The sequence below is a fragment of the Dunckerocampus dactyliophorus genome, chromosome 18 (assembly GCF_027744805.1).
Source record: "Dunckerocampus dactyliophorus isolate RoL2022-P2 chromosome 18, RoL_Ddac_1.1, whole genome shotgun sequence".
Classification (NCBI taxonomy): Eukaryota; Metazoa; Chordata; class Actinopteri; order Syngnathiformes; family Syngnathidae; genus Dunckerocampus; species Dunckerocampus dactyliophorus.
The window spans coordinates 13,697,501-13,718,535 of NC_072836.1; the positions used below are offsets into that span (position 1 = coordinate 13,697,501).

Here is a 21,035-nt window from a genome sequence, read left to right on the forward strand (position 1 = left end):
GCTTGCATATTTAGTACTTGTGACTTTAGCCAAAGACATACCGTAAGTAGATTGGGTGCTAATGAATGATTTTTTTAACCTATGGCAGTTTGTTGATATCGTTTTACTCCATTCATGTATATTTTAATTTTGATTCTTCTGTATTTTATACTCTTATCTAACAGAGATGAGGTGGTAATGTTGTTGTATGTCATGACTACGATGACAATAAAGCTTTTGTACATGCGCAAACTTTTTTTTTTTACTTCAAAAAAATTAAATACAGTCAAACCTGTCTTAGCGGCCACCTTTAAAGAACGGCCCCTGCCTATAGCAGCCACTGAAAAATCCCCCGCAGCAAATTTACATGTTATAGACCCTGTGTATAGCAGTCACCTGTCCAACGCGGCCAGAGGCCACCCATTTTGTCTCCCTTGGTCAATATCTGACTGCGTATAGCGGCCAAATTACCAACTCAAGTAGAAGCTTAATGCACGAAAAAGTTTCATTTTTCAATCAATGAAGCCGTCGTGTGTAGACTTTAATTACTGAGTCTTAGCTCAGTCACAATCATTCACAAAATCCACACAAACTGTCAGTTGTTCCACATAAAAAGCCATCTTCTTTTGAGCTTGCTATTTCCTGGTCAAACATGTAACTTTAAGACCAAACATTACCGCAAAGTAGGCTGGGAACACGACGTGCTCCCAGCGACACTACAATAAAAGAAAAACATACGCTAGCATGCATGCGGCAGCGGTAGCAAAACTGAGTTCGGTTGTACTTAATTGAAGTATTTTAGAATGTACTCACGTTATTTTTCATCAATCCTCATCCACAAATCCATCAAAGTCCTCATCTTCTGTATTCGACACAAAAAAAGCCGTCTTCTTTTCCGTTCGCTACTAGTCTGTTAACTTGTCAGTGTTATTCAGCTCCGAAGCAAAGAAGGAAACTTCTCCTGTTGCTTCTGCCAGCTTTATTTATTGAATAAGACAGCAGACAGCAGCTCAGAACACACACACATCTCTCAGCATCGTCTCTCCTTCCTGCTTGCCCACAAGGCAAAGGTTAAACAAGCCCCACTACATAGCTGTCCAGCCAATCCCTGTAACAAATGACACCGTTTATTTCCTGGTGTGCACTGGTCAATACTGTAATGCCGCTTGTTGTGGGGAAGGAGAGACTCACGTCGCCGATGCACTTTAATGGCTTTATTAACAGCAGAGAACACTGCAGGACTTTACATCCACGCCGACATAAACACACTTCCCAACTCTCTCCAAACTCACAGCTAGCACTGAGCCTAGCTCTCCTGCTCGGGACGCCCACCGTCACTTCCCGTCACTTCCTGATGAACTAAAGCTGTAATGACACTCTGCCGTATAAAAAGTAAAATATTAAAAACAAACGTAAGACATTACTAGCACAGCTTTGTTCTGTGGGTCGTGGATTTATTCTATCAGTTATTATTAAGCCTCTAGCTTCCTTTTAGTAAGTAAAAACCTTGGCTGTGATTGCACTACATTGTCATGTAGACCTACAAAGTACACTTGGAAGAACAAGAGGTGAATAAATGTATTGCAACTGATGTGAAACTGATGAGGGGTAGGATTAAATAAGCTTTGCTTCTTCCTACTCCATTTTGGACATGCAAAATTGTGAATTGTACTATGTGATGTGCTACTGTTTGACTCATATGCATGTTCAGGATTAAAATCATGAACCATGATAATAACAAGCCTAGTAGTGCTGTACAACTTTTATCCGCAGTTCGCAGTGCCCTCTACTGGTCATAATTATTATTTTTATTTTTTTCCCTTTTTTTTCTTTTTTTTCCCTCTACTGGTCAACATTCAAACTGGACGCCAACCTGTCTATAGAGGCCACCTGTCTATAGCGGCCACTTTTGCAGACTCCCTCTAGTGGCCGCTATAGACAAGTTTGACTGTAGGTGGATTTTGTTAGTTGCTGTTAGGGATGTCTTCAGGATCGGGATCGGCTGCTGATCCGCTGTATTGTGAAGATTGGATAATATAGAGAGAGGGCCAATCCGGTTGCCGTATAATGTTCATAACTCTGGGCCACACTCCAACATGGAAGGTGCGGGAATTCCCCCTTAAAGCTGGTTGCCACTCGACTCCCGCCAACCGCAAGAAGAAGAAAACACAACACCACCATGCTGACATGTCCGTGGTGTACCGTGGTGAAATTTGTTTCACGTTGGACGTTGGATATTCGGCTCCGTAGCTACAGCGGTAGTTCCCCTTCACTTTGTCCGGACTGCTGTGTCATTGTGCGGGGAGCTCGCACGGGACGTGCTGCTCTAACCGCTGGTTGTTTATACTAGGGACTGTCAATAAATTACTGTTGCGTTGGAAAAATGTCATATATTCTAAATCAGACCACAAATTGATCTTTAACCGTCAAATGATTAGTCCTACCCTAAAAATATTTTGCATGCCCATTTTTTCCAATTTTATCTTTTATTGGATGTTTTTATTGGATTAGGGACCCGACTTGCAGGTTTGTTCCAAAAGCCAAACAAAATTATTTTGAATGCTTTGAAGAGCTATTTTCATAACCATATTAAATTTCACAAATTTATGTTTGAAACAAAAGATTATTTAAAAGGAAAAAAAAAGGATCGGATCGGCAAGACTACGGAGGGAAAAAAAAAAATCAGATCGGAAGTCAAAAAATGTGGATCAGGACATCGCTAGTTGCTGTGTTAGGAAAAACAGGTTAATACAGCTATGCTTTTATTTTGAAGCATACTTTGCACTGAACAGGAAGTCACTGTGTACACATTTTAATTCTGTGTAGCGTGACAATAATTATGTTGCTGTTGACGTTTCACGCTGCTCAGCGATAGTGAAGTTAAAAATACTTCCAGCACATGTCGACGCAAACTGACTCATTTTTAATAGAAATTAGGTTTGTGTCGACAAAAGCGGTCTACCATGTATGTCGATGTTGACTTGAGCACTTAAAGCACACGCTGGGCCAGGACTTGATGATGTGGTCCACATAGGCGAGTTGTCGACTTTCAGTAAGTGGGTTCCACTGTGTCATGTACACACAACTTTGTAAGTGCGTCTGTGTGTGTGTTCACCATCCAGCGTGGGTCAGCGACAACTGCTTTGCCTAGCCAGAGCATTACTCAGAAAGACCAAGATTCTTGTTCTAGACGAGGCCACGGCTGCTGTCGACATGGAAACTGACAACCTGATACAAACAACCATCCGCTCTCAGTTTGAGGAATGCACTGTCCTGACCATAGCTCATCGCCTGAACACCATCATGGATTACACAAGGTACCATTTACCACATAGGCCTTATTAGATTAAACATATAAGTACATACTTCTCTTACAGAGAAGCCTCACTGTTCAGATATGTTTGAAGACACCATCATATTTATTAATGTGATATCAAAATGCCGGGTAACTTCCTGTGGGAAGTGTGCATGTAGGCTTCCCAGCATGCCTTGTGGGTTATACATTAGTCCATCGATCCATCCATCCTTTTTCTATGCCACTTATCCTGACTAGGCTCACGGGGGGTATGCTGGAGCCTATCCCAGCTGACTTCGGGCGAGAGGCGGGGTACACCCTTGACTGGTCGCTAGCCAATCATAGGGCAGTGATACATTAGTATAACATAGTATTGTTTTGCATGTAGATGAGTGTAAAAGCGTTAATTTTGATACCCACATAGTCCGTGTGGTACAGTTACATTGTGTGTTCCACTTGTCTCATTTTTGGTTGCACCATGTGATCAAATGTGATCAACTCCTGTTGGTTTGTGCTGTGTGATTAAAAGCACAAAAAGACGAGTTTTCCCACAAAAAAAATAAAAAAATACTTGGCTCAAAAATCCTTGAATTTGCGGAATCACGAATGCGGAATTGTGAATAATGGGGAGCCACAGTACTGCTGAATGAGCTTTTATAACGGTTGTTCACGAGCTAGTGAGAGATTGTGTGTGCTCAGTCATATTTTGTGCATGTTTTAAAGCAATAAGTTTTACTCATAACAAGTGAGCCATAGGTTACAGATCTAACATTTCTATACTACAAGTATATACAGCATATACGATACTAGGGCTGGGCCATATATTGATATTTTTTAAATATTGATATTTACTTTATGTACATCTTGCATGAAGCTTTATAATTTCAAAAAACATCCCCTTGTTAAGTATTTATTTTAATAAAACAACTTGACAAGCCCGGGGCCGCACGGTGGCCGAGTGGTTCGCATGTCAGGAGATCGGGAAGACCTGGGTTTGAATCTCCGCTTGGGCATCTCTGTGTGGAGTTTGCATGTTCGCCCCATGCGTGCGTGGGTTTTCTCCGCGTGCTCCGGTTTTCGTGCCACATTCCAAAAACATGCAGGTTAGGTTAATGGGCGACTCTAAATTGTCCATAGGTATGAATGTGAGCGTGAATGGTTGTCTATATGTGCCCTGCAAATGGCTGGCGACCAGTCCAGGGTGTACCCCTCTCCCCCGAAGTCAGCTGGGATAGGCTCCAGCATAAGCTCGTGACCCTAATTAGGATAAGCGGCATAGAAAAAGGATGGATGGAATTTGACAGGCATATTTGGCTTTGATTTTGTCTAAACGCACTTTGCTTTAAAAATATTGTATATAGCGATATTCAACCTAAATATATTGGGATATGAGTTTTGGTCCATATCGCCAGCCCGAGACAGTACTTTGTGTACATTGCTTAGCTGTACTTGCTAACAATGCTTTTGTAAGGTGTGCACATATTGCTTGTGAGATACAGTACAGTATGTGCAAAATCTGAACAGTCGACGTTCCAAATGAAAAGAGGTTGTAAAAAAGATACAACAAGGCGATAGCGGGAGTATCTGTATAGTACGACTGTACTGTTGCTTGTACTAAGAATCGCACTACTATTGTCCTTTTTAGGGTGCTGGTTTTGGAGAAAGGCGAAATGGTCGAATTTGATTCCCCTTCCAGTCTCATCGCTCGAAGGGGAGCCTTCTACAACATGGCCAAGGATTCTGGGCTGGCCTGAAACTTGGTGGCGCCATTCCTCTAAATTGACTCTGCGAAAGAGTCACCAGAGCGACTTAAGTTGTTATCTTCAGTTTGACAAAGACGGAGCGCCTCCTTACCTGCTTTTTCAAGGCAACCCAACTCCTGCTTGTCATTCTGTCAAAGGTGGGAAGGATTTTTCTGTAGCTTTTATTTTGCACCCTGTGTACGCGTTTCTGAAAAATGGGTGTCCCACTGTCAAAATGCCATATTGAGGATTTGCCCAGTTCCGAACTATATACAGTAAAAAATAGTTTACACTGCAAAGGTACAAATGGAGTGATGCAAACTCCCTCATCAAACATTTGGCTGATGGGGACAGATTTCAAAAAGATAAGAGTCCAAACCCGAACAACACATCAAGCCCCAGTCCACCATGTTCATCTTATTGCTAAGAAATGCCCGCTTAAGTTGACATAAACATACATGTGTGACAGCTTTTGTTGACATAAAATTTGATAGCCAGCGGGGTCAATTTTATGAAAAATGGGTTGGTTTATGTCAACATGTGTTGTAGTCTTGTTAACGTCATCATTATTGCTAAGCAGAGCGAAATGACAACAGCAGCATAACTACTCTCTAGTAAACAATGGCTAGTTTTGCTTTCCATTATGTCGACAATCCACTGTGAACTCCAAAGGGTTCCATTGTATTTTGACGTGGTACGGAGCTGGGCCGTGCTAAGTATGCAGGGAAAAGCACTTGTTTTATTTGAATGTTAACTTCTTTAGGATGGACAGGGTCGCGTACAGTTTTAGACCGTTTTCAGGTTTACCTTCAGGGCGTCGGCAGCAAGGGTTGAAGAGTGGCAGCTGCTTGGTCAGAAACATCTGCTTGCTGTTGATTGTTTTAATAATAAACCCCAAACGCACAAGTTCAAAGGATCTGGAGGACAGATTCGACTTTTCTGCCACTTTATGTGCTTCATTATTTATTTATTGAGTTTTCTCTGTTCAGCAGCTTTATTGTGGTCTAGTGATAATTTGTTAAATTGAAAATGTACTTGATTCTATTGTGGAGCTTAAGTACAGTCGTCTTTTTTTCTCTGGAAGCCTTGAGCAAATCGGAGAAATACGATTTTAGTATTTCTGGTCGATATAGTTTGATTGCTTGATCTGCAGAGTTTTGCCCCCATATTTTAGTGCACATTTTAGAGACGGTATATGGCTTTATTTGTTGGTAAACTACTGAGATTTCTTTGGTTTAAAGTACCAGCAAGCAGATCGGCAGCAGTGTTGTTAATATTGAAGACATGTTTTACCTGTTGTTGTAAGGAAAGCAAAGAGAAAACAAAGTTTGATTTGACATTAGGTTGGCATGTTAGGGGTGAGCAATACGACATGAGTACGGGGCCACACTACACAGGATACCGATACTTTTTACTCGAAAAATTTAAAGATCATTGATTTTATTTTCCCTTTAATTTCTTCAACATAATTATGCACTACATTTACACACATTCATGATTCAGCATTCACTCCCCCGCAAATAGACGCATTTTTGGTCAAAGAATTATAATTTTTCTTCAAGTAGGCCAATTTTGGAGCAGGCCATGTGTCAAAAATAGACATTTCTAGGGGTGTATCAATTACTTTACATTTTTTGCCATTTGCTGATGGTACCAGATGTAACCCCTGCAAAAAGAAGGAATCTATTTTAATCTGTAAAAGATTTTAGGCAAACAAAAAGAAGAGAACTGAAGGAGTAGTAGCTAGTACCTGTTTCGCTTCTGTCCGATACGGATACTACCCTTGGTTTCGATGCCTCAGTTGTTTTGGATTGAGCCGCCCACCCCTACTAGAAACACCTGGTGATGAAAAAAACAACAAAAAATTGATTATTGAATAGGTAGATGTGTGATTTTGATACCAGCAGACTCTCCAATGTTTATATGATGTTTGTCATGTTGTCTTTTAAGTCTCATTAGATATGGCATTATGTGCTTTCATTTCCTCACGAAACAGTATGGATGCTGGTGCTCAGACAGTCGCTGAGGTGGGGGAGAAATTATGTGTTTGTTGCAGCTTCACAGACGACTGTCTAGTTTTAATCAGTCGATGTTCTGTTATCAAAAATAGCCTTTATTTACTAAGTGTGTGTCTGTTTGCCGTCAATCAAGGCTCTGTTCTCTTTACAAAAGATGATTGTAACTTATTTTGTTGTTGCTCATGCAAAGCCTGTGGAGATTAAAGAATGTTCGTTACAAATGTATTATGGAGTAAATGGTTGATATTTCTTTGTATATGTTTCTTTGTATATGTTATCAGTTATAAATAAATGCAATGTTTACACATTGGTTTACTTTTTTTCATTTGTTATACGAATGTGAACATCATTTTTCAATGATGCATTAAAATACAAAGCCTGCGCCGGAAGAGGACACACAGACGTTTGGGAAAATAAGCAAAAAAAGACAACTGAAAAATATCACTCATGCTAGTCTCAACCTAATATTGATAGTTGACATTGATACTATGCGTCAATCGTCCTACCCCAGTTTGTAGTTTTTGTCAAAATAGTAGAAATCATGTATTAATATATTTGTCTGTGCAAGTTGTTGATAAACAGAAAAACAAAAATATATACACGCCGTAAATATCCAAAGTATTATAACTGGAAGCCAAGCAAAACTTGTAAGCGCACTACATTTCCCATAATCCTCTGTCTTGCGGCTGGAGGCAGAGGAAAATGGCGGCGATTGGTGAAAATGGGCTGCTGTTGCTCTTTTAAAACGGCATTAAAGCTGATTTTAACACTCTTATTTCGTATGATTAAAAAGATGCAGCTATGTGCAGTGCGCAAGTTGGGCTCTTAAATTGGACATAACCGGAAAAAAGGTAATTTGCGTACACAAGCGCTAGTTACTCAATTAGCCAGCTAGCCTCCCTCAGCTAAATCAGCTAGGTAGATCAATGCATGGTGATGTGACAAGTTCCTGGCAATGTTGTTAAATGTGTTATGCCCGTGTGTGTGGTGGTGAGGCTGGGTTATGAGTAATGCTCTAAAGTGCGTTTCAGTGCATTAAACCAATGCGGCAAGCGCAACGATGTAGCATTGATGCTAACAGTGGCTAACGCAGCTACGTGGTATTTACATGTAAACAAAGCCATGGTCTGTTTATCGTCAAAGAAATGTCCAAAGCATACTTCAGATTTGTCTTACATCTGGAATTAGTCTGCTCTGACAAGAGGGAAAGACCCGGACAGAGAGACAAAAACAGCAAGGCATGAAGAGCAACAGAAACAAGATAAAATGGTTTCTAGCTCTAGAAAGTAGTGCTTCTTTTAAAAAAAGTGACTTAATGTATTGCTGTACCCATTCGATTTTACTCGCTATTGACTGTACTAATGCAGATAAGTCAGGTCAAAGCGGAAACCAACTGAAAGAATACATAGTTTGACCTGTTTAGGTCGGTCTCCTTTATGTCGACAACACATCACTTTCGACCGCTTGAAAACCCAAGGGGGGTCAAAATAAAAGAAATGCACAAATGGAGGACATTTGTGTCAACAAACTGCTGTAGATTGAAATAAATCATTAAATATCACCCATTCTCTTTATGTCTCTGGCCAAAGTCACAAGTAAATGTGCAAACAATGACTAGTTTCGGTTGCCTCAACAATTGCTCATGTGGAAGAGTCAGCCAGTTCAAGGGGTGTCGTCTTAAATTGATGTCATTGTCTTCATGCATTATGCACATTTGTTTCAGTAAAGTACAGGCAGCAATTTTCAGCCAACATGTAAACAAGACATTCTAGTGTTTCCCAATATATATTAATTTGTTTGTTTCCTGATGTTTTGTTGTCATGTGGTTCCAAAATGGCTGAGCGTAAACTCCGACCCGCACCCGCTGGAAGCACTTTGGCTTTCACGTAGTTGAAGGTAAAAATGAGCTAGACAAGAGCCAGACAATATGCAAGCTTTGTCATACAAGCTTCACATATTTTGGGAACACGACAAATACGAGAAACCACATAGCACGTTTCCACCCAAACCAGGAGGAAAAACAGCCAGCTGAAGTTGCTGCCAGTCAGAAAACCATCGAACAGGTGATAACAAATGTTCAACCCAACTCGGAAAAGGCGAAGCAAATCACAAAGTCAGTCGCAACTTTTATTGTGAAGGATTTGTGGCTGTATTCGGTTGTTGAGAAGCAGGGCTTTCATGCTTTGTTGCGCACTTTGGAACCCAGATACAACGTCCCATCGCAGCAAACGTGCAATTGTGAATAAGGGCAGCCTAGTTTGTTTTTTTTTTTTGGTTATTCATAATATACTGACATCTGCAAGCATTATTCTTGTATGAGAGCCGCTGGTACAGAAATCTATATTTTGTATGAAAGCTGTTTTTGACTTTGTTATACAGCAAAAATCTTATTTTGTCAGAGATTCTATGCTCTGGGTTTTAGTTTGAATTCAGAAGTCAATTATTGATTTGTGAATAATGGCAGATTTTTTTATGTTGGTTTCTCAGAATATCCTGAAGTTTGTTATTTCATACATGCTGCTACTGGTGCACTTTACTTTTCCTGCTGGTTTGGTGCAATGGGAAATATGTTGGTAGATGTAACCTTGCATTTATAAGATAATGGAAGTAAATTCATCTGTTTCATGTTGATTTTAATTGTGGATCATTACAAATATGCTTTGTTTTAGTAGTACACAGTGCGTAAACATAAATTGTATATAAAAAAAAAAATATGCATGAAAAAACTGACAAACTATTGATCAGAAAAAAAGATGCATCGATATTCGTTTTATCATCGCATCGCAAACGTGAGGTGGCCAGAGATTCCCACCCCGAGTGTGGACGCAGCTTTTTTTCAACCCACCAAGAATGTTCCCGTGTGGACAGGGTCTTAGACTATGCCATTACCTAGCTTCTCCCACCCTAACCCACAGCCACAGATTGATTACAGCCTTGTGGAAACATTGCATCGTATGAATGGGGGCTTGTCTATGGTGATCATTTTCTGAAAAAGTGGACATTTTTTATTTTTCTAAGAATCCTTACCTTCATTCAAACTAAATCTGTGCAATCCAATTCATGAGCCACAGTTGCATGAATATTTTAAGTCTTTCAAAAAAAAAGTAACTAACAAGTGCATTACTCTCTCCTTACCAGGTTGGCGTGTGGTTTCTTATCAATCAGTGGCCTTTCCCTTAGCTTCTAACCTCTAGGTCCACCTTGACCCATGGACCTGACATCAGCATCAGGCCTCAAAAGGAGGCTTGCTGCCCCATCTTCACCCATATCCCAAAGAGATATCACCAGAAGCCCTCCTCGTTGCTCCCCCTCATTTTCTCGGTCATCTCCATCACCTGATCGGTCTTCGCCCTCATCGACATCGTCCTCTGCTTGTGCCAACTCATCAGTGTTTCAGAATCATGTAAAAGGTCAGACTCGGCGAGCAGAAGTGGCAATGGTATCTTCTACGTCTGCCCCTCTAGCAATGTCGTCCCTTGCCCCATCCATGTCCACATCTACCTTAGCAGAGTCCTTTCCTCGCACTGTATTGCAGTCAACTGTTGATGATGATGACGAAGAAAGTAGGAACAAGGAGATTTATGATCCTTTCCACCCTACTGAAGGGGAAAAGGATGTAAACATGGAAGAAGACGAGGGAGAAAAGTATGACCCGTTTGACCCAACTGGTTCCCCGGCATCAGATGGTAACGATGAGAGTGACAAAATGGCAGAAGACAAGAAAATTGATGAGGAGAAAGAGGAACCTCCAGATTCGACTGACATTTTCACTGATCCACCAAGCCCTCCTTTGGCTCCCCAGGTCCCTCATAGGCGGCGGGTGGACTACAGCACGACCAAAGCCCGAGGTCACAGAGCTGACTCAGAGAATTCTGAGATTGAGGAGGGGGAGATTGTTGTGGCTATTGAAAGAGACATTAGCAGCAAGAGAACATCAGGAGAACATCTTACCTTAAACTCTCCCAAGATCACCTTTTTTGATCCAAAGCCAGAACGCATCCTCCGGGTGCTGGATGGGGATGGATTTGTGTCTGTGTGCGCAGACGGTCACTGGGAAGAGCCTGTGGATGAGCCTGTAGTTGGAGTGGAGGATCTTAGACGGAAACTAGTCAGCAAGAGGAAGGAAAGATATCTCTCATGTCCCGGATCGTCCCCATTGTCTTCTCAGCCGCCGCCGCCTCCCCTTTCGCCCCCTGTTGACTCCACACCGTCTCCTCTCGCACCTGCAGCTGAGCAAGGAAGCAGGAATCGCAAGTCCTCGAAAAGTTCCAAGGACCAAAACAGACATCGAAGCAAGGAAAGGAAGGCTCGGGATAAGGATGAGAAACGAAAGAAGAGGAGGAAAGACAAAGATGGAGATCGAGAAAGGAGTAGAGAGAAGAAGCAAGGGGACAAGACCGATAAGGAAGGTAAAAGTAGGAGAAATAGCAGGAGTAGCAGTCGTAAGAGGAAGAGAATGCATCACAGTAGCCCAGAGGCCTCACAGTCACGTACCTCTTCAAGACGAGAAGGCCACAGTAGACACTCGTTGTCTAGCCCCTCTGCAGAGCGGCATAGAGACAGGGACAGAGATAAAGAGAGAGACAGAGGTAGAGACCGGGACAAGGGCAGAGACCGAGACCGAAAAACTGAGCCAGAGAGGCAGAGGGAGAGCAAACAAAACCGCAGTCGTAGAAGAGATGAAAGAGATAGAAGTTCCAGCTCGAGAAAGGATGAGAGGAAACATACGGGAAGATATCCCTCAAGCAGCAGAGAGCGGGACATCTCCAAGAGGTCAAGGAGAAGCAGGGAGAGAAGAGACGGTAACAGAGACCGGCAGAGGGAACGTCGGGATGGTCGTCCGGTTGTTCCACCATCTATTCAGGACCTTAATGGTTCCGACCTATTTGCCATCAAGCGAACCATCACAGTCACCACCACCACAACCACCACCACTGTACCCGGCTCTCCTATACTCACCCAAGCCTCGCCCTGTCGGACTGCACAGGACACGGACAAGCTCCACAAGAGGAAGAAGAAGAGAAGATGGCACTCTGGTGGAGAGGAGGCGGACCGAGGACCTTGTCATAGCCGATCCCAGTCGCTGTCTCCCCCAAGGTATCACAGCTACGAGTCTGACCGCTATTCAGATAAACTGGAGATAGACATGTTGTCTTTGGATGGTGAGGCTTTGGACTCTGACTATCCGTCATTGGAAGACACACCTCCACCAGTCCTGCCCCCAGACCCACCTGCCCCCAGCCCCAAATCCAAAACCACCCCCAAGACCGAACGACATCGCCCGAAAAAGAAAGGACGCACGTTAAAGAAAGTAACTCAGTCCTCCTCCTCGTCCTCCTCTTCTAATAAGACCAAAAGCAAATGCCTTTCCTCACTGTCAGGTACCACTGAGTCTGCCCCCGTCTCATCGGGCCTTCCTCTCGCCAAGCGAAATCGGAAGGTGGGAAAAGACAAAGCGTGGGATAAAGGCACCAAAAAGGATTTAGGTCGCACTAGCAAAAAGAAAGACGGCAGCAGTCGAAAAAGCAAACTTCAGTCCAAAGTGTCAGTTTTGGTGCGTGAGGGTGTGAGCAGCACCACCGGGACATCGGTTGGTTCCGGTAAGCTAGGTATGGACCTCCTTGGTTCAGGTGGTACTGGTGGGGGCTCTGGAGGGTCTGTGGTCGGTGGTTCAATTGCAGTAGTCTTCTGCAGAGACAACGAGAGCAGGTCGCCGTTCCTTAAACCTTGCTCTGAGCCTCTGTCAGTAGGAGTCCGCGCTAAAGATCTGGCCAGTATGGGCAAGCGTAATAGCCTGGCAGCACCACCACCCTCTTTAAACAGTCCTTTGGGACTGAAATCTAAGAAAACAAAGCCCGGCTCGATCACATCTACTTCTTCCTCTACGTCCTCTCCTTCGTCAACATTGGCAACCAAGCGCCGCCGTCGCTTGGCCAAGAAGGTAAGGGAAAAAGGTGGCACAACAGGCACGGCCACGGAAGATGCAGCTAAATCAAAAGCGCCATCTGAAGGCTGGACTGCGGCCTCTTTAGAGGGTCTTTCCGCTGGCGGCGATGGAAGCAAGTCTGTCAGTCCACTCACAGGCCAAGCTGGCCCCGTTCCTTGTCTGTCATCCTCCTCTTCGTCGTCCTCCTTCACAAGTCTGCTCCCACCCTCCTCTTCACCTCCACACACACCCCCACCGTCGATGGCTCCCATGCGGGACACAAGGGAGTCTTCACCAGACTCTCAGACTGTGGACAGCAGCTGCAAGACTCCAGAGCAATCCTTCCTTGCTGAGGACTGCCCGACCCAGACCAGTCCCCCTCTCCCCCCATCCAGTCCAGCCAGCACATCTGTGCCCCAGGGGGCTGGCCTCAGTATCACCTTATCTACACCGAGCAACCTGCCCCCTCTTTCGGACAATGCGCCCAAATCTGTAGCCTCACCTCCTTCCTCGTCCTCGTCATTAGGGGGTGGGCTGGCTTCCCTCTCTCTACCTCTGTCATCATCAGACCCTTCCTCCTCCTCCTCGGTGTCATCATCATCTGCTAGTAAGCCTCCTCCGCCTCCACCTCCTGCAGCTCCTGTCCTCCCATGGAGTCTGCAGACAGGAGTTGACTGCACAACTGGAGGAGTTCTTGCATGTGAGTATATGCCATCAATGACTTGATTTTAGAAAAATGTGAAGTTTTTATATGGCTGTATTTGAGCCTCTTATCGAGGGGCAAAGCTAGTATCTGAACTCTGGGGTTGCTTAGCCCTGAAATGTCAAATATATACAATAAATTGTAAAAAGGGAATTAATAAAATCATTCTCAATGGGATGCTGCATAATTATAATTAAACTAATGACTTTAGCAGTGTAATACAAATTTCAAAAATAAATGATTAGAAATGACGTTATAATAACACAGTGGCTCTCCACACATTTGCGATTGAGCATTCACAACCCCATTAATTTGCCCATTTTTGGATTACACACCCAGTTAAAACTGTTTCTTACGTGTTATATCTCATACCGTCCATAATCATTTATCCCATTCTTCCTCAGTGACTGCCCTGCTCTTCAAAATGGAGGAGGCAAATATTGCTAGCAGAGCAAAAGCACAAGAGTTCATCCAAGCAACCAGCCAGGTGAAAGGAAATCTGTACATAACATACATTTCGATTGCACTCTATCCTACTGGGAGCTATTTTGCATGTATGACTATGCTTCTTTATGGTCCTGCATTTTGCGAGTTAGTAGAACCAGACTGACGCCGAAATGTAATTGGGACGAAGCTCTGCTGCCCCTTGTGGTTTAGTGGGGTTAGCGTTAAGTATTCATGGGAAAAGCATTAGAATTAGGGCTGTCAAAAATAGAGCGTTAATGGCGGAACTAATTCATTTAATCAGTTACTTTAACATGTTTTGCGTTTTTAACGCATTTACATCATGGCAAGTCACACCTCTGTTATGACAGCAGATGGAATCACAGTGGAGCGTCCCGACACAGTCTGATGCTATTTTATTTACTTTATTCTGACCTGAACACATCAGTGCAATTCCAACACAATATATGTATCTCCTGCACCTTCTCGGAACGACACTTCGTCAGAGGCAGAAGAGGAGCGTGTGTGTTTCAGTTTTAAAAGTACATTGTGTACATTGCCCGGTCACGGCAGCGGCTCCTCCCGTGGCGGGCGACTCCTCCAGCTGTGCACTCTGGTTCTCCTGACCTCTGTGGACCTTGGTGACTTTGAACACACCTCTTCATGGCTCGGAATAGCACAGTTCAAGTGTGATTGAATTGTGCTACTACTAAAGAGATTCATGTTAGGCAAAAAAAATTTCAGACGTGTGCTATCTTTTAGCTTGAATTAAATTTTCAGTTAATTGGAGCTGTTAATACACACACACACACACACACCAATGCCCTGTCAAATATCTTTTGGTTCACAAGTGGGCATATTTCATACATAATTTTTAACTGATGATTAATCATGATTAATTAATTTGATTAAATGTTTTACTCATTTCACAGCCTTAGTTATAATATGTCATTGGGTCGATTTGGACCCCAGGTTTTTAAGAGTGTAGCTATACATGCAAATCTTGTTTTCTATACACCTTGCAATAGCGGGGGTCATGGAATTTAAAAGAATAATGATCAAAAGCAAATCCCTCCAATCTTTCATATAAATAAAACTGACATACATTGAGTCTAAAACATCAAATAAGCAAAATGTACCAGTTTGTCCCCTAAGCTACCTCGAGGGGTAATTATTAATTGGACAGTCAAAACCCTGCCAAGATAGGCTCTGCCCCATACACTGGCGGTTAAGACATTGATTTTAATAGCATGTGTGGCATACATGTACTGTCCATATGTAACCAGCCTGCTTCACACTGCTCGCTGCGGGGCTCGAACACAGGAGCAGTCGTAAAGGGAGACGAGGGCGCTGACCGCTCAGCCAAAAGCCCGGACTGTCGACCGCGCGTTTAGCGCAGCTCTTATAAGGCAGAGGGAGGGAGGTTTTACCAACGTACGCTTGCGCAGCCGCACAGGCTGGCATCCGTTATATACAGTCCTGTTTAGTTGCATAACAATGTCCAAATATTAGACAAAATTCACAGTATGAGGCAATGCAGTTATACACTACTACAAATCATAAACACATTGTTAAATGATATCCTTTTTTGCAATGTAAATGCAAACTCAACATTCCAGTGGAACCTATTTACTGTATGTTGATGCCCTTCGTACTGGCCTTGAACATTTACTTGTGGCTTTGGCTAAAAAGATAATGAGAATGGGCGATAACGGATTTTTGAACCTCAGCAGTTTGTTGACATAAGTGTGATTCCCGTATCAGAAATGTATTATATCACAGGTGGAGATTTCTGATCCATAAAACATGTCTGTGCTTTAATGTTGTCAGCAAATTTAGCAAGAGCAAGAGTATCAGCGAATGTTGCTGAGCCGTTTCCACGCTGCCTGATGCGTTCGCAGCCACACAAAACAGTTGGGCATCACAAATCTAAACACAACACAAACCCGCTGATTCACTATAGTATCATACTTGCCAGTAGAGAGGAGTTTATTACGGTATCATAAAAAAAAAATCAGTAATAATGACAATGTAGCTATCTGGAATTTATGTACGATATTGAGAGTTTCTGTTGTCCAACTGTCTGTGAAGCTGTGAATGTGTCAGGATGAGTGGTTTTGGGTGTGTGTGCGGCGCTGAATATGTGGCGACAGCTACATTCACTCATTCTTCTAGCTACATTTGCTGATATTCTTTGGTTGCATCCGACAGTAACACTTATTTCATTCAGTAAATCAACTGCTGACTGGTCCGTCTGTGTCTTATAGTGTCTGTAGACGATGCCATAATAATAATGTGAAAGCAAGCAGAGCCCTGGTATGCGTATAGTATTGGTATCTGCAGGTGTCCAAATTCAGGTGTATGGATTGGATCGGAAGTGGAAAAATGTGAATCGGTGCTTCCCCCATTTGTGCATTCAGTATACACATATCTAACAGAGCTGGTGTGGTAATTTCAATGTCTTGACTAAAATGAATATCAAGCTTTTGTACATGCACAAATCTTCCAGTGGCAAAAATAATAATACATTTGTGCATTTTGTTAGTCGTTGTGGTAGAAGCCAGGTTAATGCAAAATATGTTCAGACTTCTTGTTTGGATATTGTGCAAGTGGGCATAAAGTTGTGGCCAGTCTGATCATTTCTACTTGTCAATCAATTCAGTCTGGATAGGGTAGTAAGTTTATGTAGTACAAGCCTGCTTGTAGTAACTTTGGTCTCTCATTTCTCTCAAATGCAGATCCTCTCACAAGCCAACCAGAACCAGTCCCAGCCACATGCACCTCCTCCATCAGGCACCTCTACATCCTCCTCACAGATACCTCCCCCTCCTCCTCCTTCGCTCCCTCCGCCGCATGGATTGAGCCCAGCACAGTTCATTCTCCAGAGCTCCCTGCCCTTAGTTGGTTGCACCAAAACCCCACCGTCTCACCTGCACCCTACTTTAGGCAGTGGATGTGCACAGACTCCTCCACCTATGCTGCCTGTGGGGCTGCCAGGGACGGGGGGCTCTAGAGACACTTTATGGGACAATGAAAGTAAAGACCCTGATAAGGTAAAGTTGAAATTTATTACAAGAATACTTACTACTTTTATAATGTGTGTAATATAAGTGGCGGCATGGCTCAGGGGGTAGAGTGGTCGTCTCTCAGCCTGAAGGTTGCGGGTTTGATCCTCCGTCCTCCCGTGATCGTGTCGAAGTGTCCTTGGGCAAGATACTGAACTCCCAGTTGCTCCCGATGCTGCGTCGTAAGTAGGTAAATGTACTAGCAGTGTCAAAGCGCTTTGAGTGCCCTGGAGGTGGAAAAGTTCTACACGAGTGAAAGACCATTTACCATAAGACCGTAACAAATTTTACCCACATTCACTTTTGGTACTTCTGCTTAGTTGGCAGGACTAAGCTAATTACAAAATTGGAAATTGGATATTTTCCACCATACCAGTAAAAATATGGCGTCGTTATATCAAAGAATGCGAGGGCCATATTGTTTTGTTTTGTTTTTTTGTGAAAAAAAAGTTAAAGAGATAGTTGGGGGTTTTGGACATGAAGTGATGATGTTTTGAACACATGTTGTTTGATTGGACACATTTTGTGCATTGAAGATGCTTTAAACCAATACAGTGTCTCATGACAACATTTTAGCTTTGTGTTATAGACAACAAAGCAAATTAGCGTAATATCTAATAATATAGTTTATTAGTAATGTAATTAATAATTACATTTTTACAATATGCCAAAGGCCAAAATCAAGCTGCAGGCTGAAAATGGCCCCCGGGCTACATGTTGGACACATTGGGTGTTCAGCGCTGTAGTCTTGTGATTAGATAAAGTGCAATCTTGTGAAGCAATAGATGGTAGATGAATTATTCTATTCTTGGTATTTTTCAAGCAGATAAATACCAACAAGTCCCTCTGCTTTGCTCAAGAGCAAAAGCCATGTGGGTTTTTTTGTCTGTTGACAGAAATGACAGGCTCCAGACAAATGTAGGTTGCTGATCATGTTTGGATATCTTACCCAACCCTTGATCAGTTTTGTGAAAGCAATTACATGTATATGATTTTTATTTTAGTTGTGATTGTCTTATGTATGAAATTGTCCTTTTGATTAAATTCACAGTACCTGAAGAAGCTCCACACGCAGGAGCGAGCAGTAGAGGAAGTGAAGCTTGCTATCAAACCCTACTATCAGCGCAAAGACATCAACAAGGATGAATACAAAGATATCCTCAGAAAAGCTGTTCACAAGGTCAGCCGGACAACACACACATCTTATACAATTATATATATGAGGTAGATCATCTCATACTTTTAAGCAATTAAGTATTTGTGGCCCCATATACTTGCTGATTTTTTTATTTTTTGGGGAGGGGGAACCAAAAACCAAAACCGCCACTTTGTGCTTATGAGCTTCAGAATTACCGTAGGCTGTTTATTGGTAGAAACCCCATCTCATTTACCCTCCATGGGTATTGTATTGAGTTGCATAGAAAGTAGTCAGAAGCAAACTTCACCTTGATTCTCCATGGTGTTCTTTATACGCAGTGAATCACCTTGATATTTACACTCTTACTCACACCTCACAAAACCACCAGACCTTATCATCCCAAATCCACCCCATCCAATCCCACTCACAATGCAACCATAAATAACATAAGTAACACATGCGGAATACACAATGTAATTGCACCAGACTGACGATGCCAGTACACACTAATGTACATGCAAACAATATCATTTGTTACCAATTTATAACCTACAAGGCAGGCTGAGATTGCCCCGCATGCAAAATGTTACCTGATGCATGCAGTTATTTAAAGTTGCATCACAGAGCTGCATCACTTCATTGTGTTCCCACAGTGGAACGCATGTGTTTTAAGGTATACATCCATGTCTTTTAGCTGTATCAGGCTATTTATTCTTGTGTCATTGTTTCAGATCTGCCACAGCCGTACCGGTGAAATCAACCCCGTCAAGGTCAGCAATCTCGTCAAGCTGTACGTCCAGCGCTACAAATACTTCCGGAAACATGGCCGCAAAATGGATGAGGAAGAGAGGGATGACAGGGAGCAGGGATCACTGCATTCCTCTGCCTGATAGGAGGTTGAAATGCCTGGTCACTGACGTGTGGACATTCACTGATTGTTTTGTGCTTTTTTTTATTATTGTTTAGCCTACCGTATTCATGTTACATCATGTTTCATCCATTTTATCGCTTTATTTCACTGTAAATATGTCCCATAACAACAGGTCATGTATAGAAAAGATGGTGAAAACTTATCAGCCCATGTACTCCAATAAAGTCTCAACAACCTTGAAAATGCAATCAATTCATCCTTTACATTGTTTCTAGCGATCGCAGAATTTTAAGATTTTTATCTTATCTCTTGCGGGATATTAGAAAGACATCATATTTGCTTTAATCCACTGTCTTTTTGCGAATAGTATGCAAGCTGGACTTTTATTTATGATCGTTCCAATACTGTCGACACTCCGTTTTCAGATTGTGATGTCCTTCGTTCGTTTGCATGGGTTACAGATTTTGAGAATGTGGTTAAATCCCATACAAATATGACTGGATGAGCAAATCATAAAGGGTGCTCGGTGCCTATTTATTGTGTGTAGTATTTAATTACAAAAGTGACAGCTGATAAGCATGTTATTGCCACTGTTGCATAATGTGGGGGTTTGTAACGAAATATTTTTACGTCTGTGTTTCTCATACATTCGTATATGTGTGCCGTCCTGCCAAGCATAAATTTGGACCAAATTCTGAGTAAGCAAATTATTTCAAACGACCATTAAACTGATATAGGCTGTTTGTCACCTGACCAAAAGTTTAAGACCACAGGCTCTAAATGCCAAAGTTTTGGGAAAAAAATGTGGATTCAACCTAATTTTCTGTCAGGTATTTACGTTGGCGTGATCTCTTGATGGCAAAAGCAAAAAAGCTTTCAATGCAGGCGGGTTGTTGAGCTGCATAAAGTCCTTTTGCAGCGCGCCATTGCTGACGAGTTTGGACCCAGTAAGACAGTCATTTTAAACTTCTTAAAAGATCGTGAGTGTTATGGAACACAAATGTCAAGTAGTACACCCAAAAAAGTGTCACGGGCCCTGAGCCGGAAGATCAGATTGGCTGTCCATCAAGACAGGATGATCCTCAGCCCATACTGGTGTAGATTATGGTCCAATAACCATCAGACGGAATCTGCGACTGAAGGATTATAACAACAAAAAAACGTCTTCCTCGCCACATCGCTTGTTTGGAATTTGCATGAGAGCATCAAACATGGGACATTGAAAGATGGAAGAAAGTTTTATTCTCTGATGGCTTCCAATGTTACTGGCATGACAAGAAGATCCCACCTGAGATGTTTTCCACATGGCACAGTGGAGTGGGCACCATCAGGATCTGGGGTGCTTTTTCCTTCAATGGAACAATGGGGCTTCAGGTTGTGCAGGGGCGTCAAACGGCAATTGGCTCTGTAGAGATGTTGCAGGGGGCATCCCTCATGACTGAAGGCCCTCGTCTGTGTGTTAATGACTGGCTTTTTCAACAGACAAAGGACTAACCTCACTCTTTTGTACCATCCTGCATGTTCCCCTGATTTAAATCCAATTGACAACATTTGGGGAAGGATGGCAAGGGACGTTTACAAAAATGTAGTTACAGAGGATGCCCTCCGTAAAGCCATCTTCACCACCTGCAACAACATTCCCACTAGCTTCCTGCCCAATCAAATTTTTGAGGTGATGAATGGTGCAGCTACTCATTACTCTTTTTTTTTTTTTTACATTTGTACCTATTTTAGGGGGGTGTCAGGTGTTTTTAGCTATGGTCTTAAACATTTGATCAGCTGATGAATAGCCTATTTCAGTTTTATGATTGTATGCAATAAATTGCTTACTCATATTTTTTTTGTCTCGCTCCT

At 42.5% G+C, this 21,035-nt stretch overlaps 2 protein-coding genes across 2 annotated transcripts in view; both read left to right on the forward strand.

The window, feature by feature from the left end:
• The window catches only part of abcc1 (ATP-binding cassette, sub-family C (CFTR/MRP), member 1), a 44,064-nt gene extending 36,731 nt beyond the window's left edge, over positions 1 to 7,333 (forward strand). The window contains exons 30-31 of the mRNA XM_054758695.1: positions 3,102 to 3,296; positions 4,920 to 7,333. Coding sequence (XP_054614670.1) covers positions 3,102 to 3,296; positions 4,920 to 5,028 — 304 coding nt within the window. The 3' untranslated portion in view covers positions 5,029 to 7,333. The remainder of the gene's footprint in view (positions 1 to 3,101; positions 3,297 to 4,919) is intronic.
• Positions 7,334 to 7,725: 392 nt separating this feature from the next.
• Positions 7,726 to 20,954, forward strand: scaf1 (SR-related CTD-associated factor 1). Its single transcript, XM_054758696.1, has 6 exons — positions 7,726 to 7,885; positions 10,173 to 13,660; positions 14,068 to 14,150; positions 16,846 to 17,160; positions 18,224 to 18,352; positions 19,042 to 20,954. The coding sequence occupies exons 2-6, from the start codon at positions 10,243 to 10,245 to the stop codon at positions 19,198 to 19,200; spliced, it is 4,104 nt and encodes a 1,367-aa protein (XP_054614671.1). The 5' UTR covers positions 7,726 to 7,885; positions 10,173 to 10,242; the 3' UTR covers positions 19,201 to 20,954.
• Positions 20,955 to 21,035: the final 81 nt, after the last annotated feature.

What these genes read in the sequence shown, in the direction of transcription:
- scaf1 (XM_054758696.1), top strand. Translation starts at nt 10,243, where the DNA reads ATGGACCTGACATCAGCATCAGGCCTCAAAAGGAGGCTTGCTGCCCCA. An exon ending in TCATCCAAGCAACCAGCCAG is followed by an intron (nt 14,151 to 16,845) that starts GTGAAAGGAAAT and finishes TCTCAAATGCAG; the next exon opens with ATCCTCTCACAAGCCAACCA. An exon ending in TCAGAAAAGCTGTTCACAAG is followed by an intron (nt 18,353 to 19,041) that starts GTCAGCCGGACA and finishes TCATTGTTTCAG; the next exon opens with ATCTGCCACAGCCGTACCGG.